At 46.4% G+C, this 7,371-nt stretch overlaps 1 protein-coding gene across 7 annotated transcripts in view; it reads right to left on the reverse strand.

Moving 5' to 3' along the window:
- The window catches only part of LOC106584179 (KICSTOR complex protein SZT2), a 123,683-nt gene that overhangs the window by 33,157 nt on the left and 83,155 nt on the right, over positions 1-7,371 (reverse strand). For 6 of the 7 annotated variants that reach the window (XM_045706293.1, XM_045706296.1, XM_045706294.1 and 3 more), the window contains 7 exons: positions 7,323-7,371; positions 6,600-6,838; positions 6,136-6,299; positions 5,072-5,169; positions 4,626-4,758; positions 4,302-4,429; positions 3,274-3,321 (listed from right to left, as the gene is read on the reverse strand). The exon at positions 7,323-7,371 is cut by the window's right edge and continues 149 nt beyond it. In XM_045706293.1, the coding sequence (XP_045562249.1) occupies positions 3,274-3,321; positions 4,302-4,429; positions 4,626-4,758; positions 5,072-5,169; positions 6,136-6,299; positions 6,600-6,838; positions 7,323-7,371 (859 nt within the window). The remainder of the gene's footprint in view (positions 1-3,273; positions 3,322-4,301; positions 4,430-4,625; positions 4,759-5,071; positions 5,170-6,135; positions 6,300-6,599; positions 6,839-7,322) is intronic. The other variant, XM_045706292.1, reaches the window with a different exon arrangement.

A 7,371-nucleotide genomic window follows, 5' to 3' on the forward strand; every position in this document is an offset into this window, starting at 1 on the left:
CATCTGACCATCAAGTATATGACTAAACGGACAGTAAGTCACCCTATGGTGGGAAAGTGATTTCTGAACACGGTGCTATTAAGATGAAATAATAAACGGTTCTCATTACATCCTATCAGACAGAGAACATCTCAGCAAGGTTTTCTAAGCCCCCCAGGGCCAGTTGCATACAATTATTCACAGATCCATTCTTTGAGAGGCATGCAAGGGCCTACTCCGCTGCTGCCGTTAGAGCAGGCAGAGAAGAAGGGGAAAAAAACATTTATTTTCTAAGAAATTGACTATTATTTTGCCAGACGGCCAGAGAGTTAAGCTTGAAGAGAAATTGTAGCCCTTTATGAGAGTAGAAATTGTGAGATTTGAGTTGACATTTGGAATTGAAATATACAAGTTTGGAGGGAGACGAGACAGAAGAAACTGTGTGAACTCTTCATATTCCACAGGTATAAGGTCATCCGTATGAAGCTACATAAGCAACATGATTAAATGATCAACAGCTCACACCATGCATTCAGTGAAGCATTCGGTACAAATCCTGTTTTTTTTTTTACCGTTCTTTTTTTGGACACATTCTTTGAGGCTTAAATGGGTAAACAGAACCACTAATAATGTCTTAGAAAATTCTATATGAATTTAAAACATATACATAAAACCAGAATAGCCCAGAGCCAGCGTTGCTTGGTTGGGGCTGGCTGGGGGTAAACTTACGTGTGAACCTAGGGGGAAGAGGAGGTGGCAGTAGTACTATGAGGAGGGGGCAGTAAGACTTACGTGTGAAGGTACTATGAGGAGGGGGCAGTGAGACTTACGTGTGAAGGTACTATGAGGAGGGGGCAGAGTGAGACTTACGTGTGAAGGTACTATGAGGAGGGGGCAGTGAGACTTACGTGTGAAGGTACTATGAGGAGGGGGCAGAGTGAGACTTACGTGTGAAGGTACTATGAGGAGGGAGCAGAGTGAGACTTACGTGTGAAGGTACTATGAGGAGGGGGGCAGTAAGACTTACGTGTGAAGGTACTATGAGGAGGGGGGCAGTGAGACTTACGTGTGAAGGTACTATGAGGAGGGGGCAGAGTGAGACTTACGTGTGAAGGTACTATGAGGAGGGGGCAGAGTGAGACTTACGTGTGAAGGTACTATGAGGAGGGGGCAGTGAGACTTACGTGTGAAGGTACTATGAGGAGGGGCAGAGTGAGACTTACGTGTGAAGGTACTATGAGGAGGGGGCAGTGAGACTTACGTGTGAAGGTACTATGAGGAGGGGGCAGAGTGAGACTTACGTGTGAAGGTACTATGAGGAGGGGCAGAGTGAGACTGACGTGTGAAGGTACTATGAGGAGGGGGCAGAATGAGACTTACGTGTGAAGGTACTATGAGGAGGGGGCAGAGTGAGACTTACGTGTGAAGGTACTATGAGGAGGGGGCAGAGTGAGACTTACGTGTGAAGGTACTATGAGGAGGGGGGCAGAGTGAGACTTACGTGTGAAGGTACTATGAGGAGGGGGCAGAGTGAAACTGACGTGTGAAGGTACTATGAGGAGGGGGCAGAGTGAGACTGACGTGTGAAGGTACTATGAGGAGGGGGCAGAGTGAGACTGACGTGTGAAGGTACTATGAGGAGGGGGCAGAGTGAAACTGACGTGTGAAGATACTATGAGGAGGGGGCAGAGTGAGACTGACGTGTGAAGGTACTATGAGGAGGGGGCAGAGTGAGACTGACGTGTGAAGGTACTATGAGGAGGGGGGCAGTGAGACTTACGTGTGAAGGTACTATGAGGAGGGGGCAGAGTGAGACTTACGTGTGAAGGTACTATGAGGAGGGAGCAGAGTGAGACTTACGTGTGAAGGTACTATGAGGAGGGAGCAGAGTGAGACTTACGTGTGAAGGTACTATGAGGAGGGGGCAGTGAGACTTACGTGTGAAGGTACTATGAGGAGGGGAGCAGAGTGAGACTTACGTGTGAAGGTACTATGAGGAGGGGAGCAGAGTGAGACTTACGTGTGAAGGTACTATGAGGAGGGAGCAGAGTGAGACTTACGTGTGAAGGTACTATGAGGAGGGGGCAGAGTGAGACTTACGTGTGAAGGTACTATGAGGAGGGGGGCAGAGTGAGACTTACGTGTGAAGGTACTATGAGGAGGGGGGGCAGTGAGACTTACGTGTGAAGGTACTATGAGGAGGGGGCAGAGTGAGACTTACGTGTGAAGGTACTATGAGGAGGGGGCAGAGTGAGACTTACGTGTGAAGGTACTATGAGGAGGGGGGCAGTGAGACTTACGTGTGAAGGTACTATGAGGAGGGGCAGAGTGAGACTTACGTGTGAAGGTACTATGAGGAGGGGGCAGTGAGACTTACGTGTGAAGGTACTATGAGGAGGGGGCAGAGTGAGACTTACGTGTGAAGGTACTATGAGGAGGGGCAGAGTGAGACTTACGTGTGAAGGTACTATGAGGAGGGGGGCAGAGTGAGACTTACGTGTGAAGGTACTATGAGGAGGGGGCAGAGTGAGACTTACGTGTGAAGGTACTATGAGGAGGGGGCAGAGTGAGACTTACGTGTGAAGGTACTATGAGGAGGGGGGCAGAGTGAGACTTACGTGTGAAGGTACTATGAGGAGGGGGCAGAGTGAGACTGACGTGTGAAGGTACTATGAGGAGGGGGCAGAGTGAGACTGACGTGTGAAGGTACTATGAGGAGGGGGCAGAGTGAGACTGACGTGTGAAGGTACTATGAGGAGGGGGGCAGAGTGAGACTGACGTGTGAAGGTACTATGAGGAGGGGGCAGAGTGAGACTGACGTGTGAAGGTACTATGAGGAGGGGGCAGAGTGAGACTGACGTGTGAAGGTACTATGAGGAGGGGGCAGAGTGAGACCGACGTGTGAAGGTACTATGAGGAGGGGGCAGTGAGACTTACGTGTGAAGGTACTATGAGGAGGGAGCAGAGTGAGACTTACGTGTGAAGGTACTATGAGGAGGGAGCAGAGTGAGACTTACGTGTGAAGGTACTATGAGGAGGGGGCAGTGAGACTTACGTGTGAAGGTACTATGAGGAGGGAGCAGAGTGAGACTTACGTGTGAAGGTACTATGAGGAGGGAGCAGAGTGAGACTTACGTGTGAAGGTACTATGAGGAGGGAGCAGAGTGAGACTTACGTGTGAAGGTACTATGAGGAGGGAGCAGAGTGAGACTTACGTGTGAAGGTACTATGAGGAGGGGGCAGAGTGAGACTTACGTGTGAAGGTACTATGAGGAGGGGCAGAGTGAGACTTACGTGTGAACCTACTAATCTCAGGGATGTTTTCATCATCTGAACTGTCTTCTGTGGGCAAACGGAGATGAGCACAAACAAACAGCATGATATTGGCAGGGTGCAGGCACTGACAACAGACAGTTCTACAGTAGCTACACAGAGATACTCCGCTAACACTACAGACAGACATGCTAGCAAAAGAAAGAAAGAAGAAATAACAGTAACAGCGTTGATCGTCAGAGAGGGACAGAGGAGAGAAAGAAGAGAACCCAAAGCGCAGTAGCAGACAGAGCATGTCATGACAGGGTCAGCTTAGAAATAACGCCTTCTTGTTCATCATGCACTTAGTCTTCTACACCCATCTACAGTTGATAATTAGTAATAGCTAATAGTAACATGCCATTGCAGTGTTGTTTTCGAAGTGAGAGAATCTAGCTAACAGATTTGATGCAATGAGTAATTTAGAAGTAAATTAGCTGCAAAATGTTCCAGGTTGGGTTAGGATAGAGTATTTGGGTTTGGGCCCAGTTCTGCTATGGTGTTCCTGCTAGCTGGGTGGCTGAGCATCGTAATAATATCTCTCAATATATGCTGATGTAGTATTTTCCACTTTTTCATTTCTCAATTTGGTGCCTCCATAAAGTCAGTTAGTAAAGCATGGTTGACCACAGAATCCCAAAGTTAGAGGAGAAAAAGGTACCTCATCACATTTTTTTATTTCCCAAAACTAAATAAGGAAATGAGGCATGCTTTGAAGTATAAAATCATCATCAAATACTAGCAAAAGGCAATGATTATGTTTAACTCCATGAATCTAATAAGTCAATAAAAATCAAGGGTCAAGCAAACAGCACCCTTAGCAGAATTGCTAAGAGCCGGATGCATCCGGTTTTCAGGGATACAGTTAATTCAACCTAGCTTCCTTTTCCGCTGAAAACCGGATGCGGGGACCTCTGCTCGGGCGTCATTTTACACCTGATTAAGCAGACAGTGAACAGTGACTACTTTCAAAAGCACAGGGATAATAAAACTCTGGCTTATGCAGGTACCTTGCTCTGTGCTGCAATGCCATTGGTGGAAGTTCCGTCCAATGAGGATGAAGGTTCTAGAGGTGGTAGGCGGTTGGCTGAGGTGGTGGATCAAAGGCAGGGGAACAAACATGTCTCCTTGGGGACAACTAGGGGACCAAACAAAAAACACAAAACCATGATAAAGTAAGTTCATATCAAAACAAAATCCGTACAACACTCGCTTGAAAAATGTGTTAATGGTCCTAGAAAAGTGTATATAGATGCTTTCCTGATTTACGCCTCTTTCCAAACTAGCTGGAAGCGATTCAAATAATGTACACGTGATCATTTCAAATGACCCACCTTGTCCTCTCAAACACCTTGACTGCGGTGTCACTGGCCAGGGAGCTGACCAGGTTGACAATCTCTGTCAGGATGGGCGGGAGCAGAAACTGGGAGGCAATCTCAGCTGTGCACTGCTGAATCGACGGGCATCCTGTTTACACCAGAGGAAAGAACGAGAGAGAAAAGGAGAAGAAATAGAGAAAATGAGAGTTAACCTTCAAATCTCGCAGAAAATAGATGGGAGACAATGGTTTTGTCCCAAACAGCACCCTAGTCTCTGTATAGTGCACTACTTTGACCAGAGAGGTTATACCGAGGGAATAGAGTGCAATTTGGGATGCAACCAATATTTTCTATAACCCCCCCTCCCGTCTTCTCTCTCCTCTCCACTCCAGCCGAAATAAGGACAGGGGTAAGGGAAGTGCAAAGAGGAGGGCAAAGGAGAGGGCAGAGGAGCCACTCACCAAGTTTAGCCATAAAGGTGATCCAGGGCTGACAGGTGACCTGGTATAGAGGGTGCAGGGTCCCAATGTCACCCTCCTCTAGCTGGGACACATGTCTCCTGTTGGAAAATACATACACCCATTAAACAGTGCAATACTACTGACGGAAACTCCACATTTGTGACTGAATTCAGGACGGTGAGCTTATGTCCCCAAAAAACTTCTATATCATACACTGCAGTTGAGGGAAACATGGGAAAGTGATGTTTTTTTATTACATTTTTTTATCGTATAAACGTATCCTTTGGAGACAAGTAGGATTACAAAAAATGCCCTTGAATGATTTTCACACTTTCTAAAGAGCTCTTCTTCGTTTACACCTATTCAGCATCAGTCAAACCACACCCTCTCTTTAAGAATGAACACGTAAACGCACAAGTCAGCATGGCATTGTCCTCCAGAAAGTAGTCTATTTTTTATCCCTCTCCATTATCTCAGCCAATCATGGATCCTGCCTTTCTCCATACACTCACCGACCAGTTTATTAGGTACGGTGAGTTCAGTTTACTTGTTCACCTGCAGTTTACCTGCACAGTCCCCAGACCTCTACCCAATAGATCATCTTTGGGATGAGATGGAATGGGTTGTTGGCAGCATGAATGTACCGCCTTCCAATCTGCAGCAACTGCATGATGCCATCGCGTCAGCATGGACCAACATCCCTGTGGAACGTTTCCGACACTTTGTAGAATGCCCCGAATAATTCTGGCTGTTCTGGAGGCACAGGGGGGCCCGACCCGGTACTAGATGGGTGTACTTAATAAACTGTCCGGTGAGTGTAGCTCAATGAGATATTGAATCCGGCCACATTAAACAGCGGAGACCAGACCTGGATTCAAGTGGTATTTTCTCTTTCTCTTTGACAAAAAAGTACCTGATTGAGTTTGCCTGTCACAACCAAACCAATGAAATAGTTCTAACTCTGACCATTTGTAAAAACAGAAAGGAGAAAAAAAAAAAAGCATTTGGAAGAAAACCAATACTATTTGAACCCAGATCTAAATCCAGCCTGTGTATCTTCTAACCTCTGGGCCTGCTCCAGTTCTACAGCCATGGCCTTCTCCTGGCACCACTGCTGCTTCACATTCTCCGTCTTGTGTCTCCTGCGTGTCCGACCCTCCTCTCCCTTCTCCTGCACGATGTCGTCTGTTGTCTTAGGGCTCCCCAGCTCAGATGAGTCTGGCTTGCTCTGTAGGGAGGATAATCATTTCCTCACTGAGTAAAACAGCAACATGGTGGTTCATAATCCAAATATAGATATGATGTTGATCTCGGATGGATGTTGCACTGACAGAACTAAACTCAGATGAGACACACAGAAATGTTTTATGAAAGATTCTGAAATGGCACTCTATTCCCTATCAAGTAAACTATTTTTGGCCACTCTAGCAGAAATAGACAAGTATTGCATTAGGGAATAGGGTGCCATTTTGGACAAAATCCTCTCTTACAACACATCACAAAACCAATGAAAGAGAACTTCACTCACCAGTATTTCCCAGAAGCTTCGGCGAGTGGTCTTGCCGGTGGGTGTAGTGGACTCAGGGGTGCTTGGTCCGGTGTTGGGGGTGGTCCCAAGGGGGGCAGGAATCAGGGTGATAGGGGAGGGGCTGTTCTTAACCCTCCTAGAGCCACTACGAGGTTGGAAGCTGTCCTTAAATTCCTTCACTTCCCTAACCTCCAGTTCATTCCCCTCCTTTGCTTCCAATGGAGGAGAACTTAAAAGACCTATGGAAAAGATGTGGAGATAGACAAGGGATGAACCTGATAACATTAGACTGAATTTACTTTCCAAGAACACCAATAAAGCATTTGTTTTCGTTGTGCGGGCCAAAGGAAACAATAGGTACTAAGCAGTAGAGCTGGGCGATATGGACAAAAATCTGTATTGCGATAAATTGCCTGAATTGATGCAATAACGATAAATAGAATTACACGTTTATAACAACCTACATCATTTTTGCTTCTTACCCTTTAAACTACTACTGATAGTTTGATGGTTGTAGCCATCAATTGTCCACATTAACAACCACCCATATTAGCAAAACTTTCATTTCAAACTTCACACTTCTCTAGAGGCTAGTTATTGCAAATGAATGACATCAGCAAAATGCCTGTGATAAGTGATAGGTGTGGTCGGTGTCGATCCTTTTTCTGTTGATTGTCCCAGCTTTACCAAGCAGGTACTGTAAAGGTAGTTCTAGTTCCTCACCGTTAGTGGAGTCCCCTCTCTGCCCTCTCCCCGGTGTAGTGCAGAATGT

Source organism: Salmo salar, chromosome ssa23, assembly GCF_905237065.1.
Source record: "Salmo salar chromosome ssa23, Ssal_v3.1, whole genome shotgun sequence".
Classification (NCBI taxonomy): Eukaryota; Metazoa; Chordata; class Actinopteri; order Salmoniformes; family Salmonidae; genus Salmo; species Salmo salar.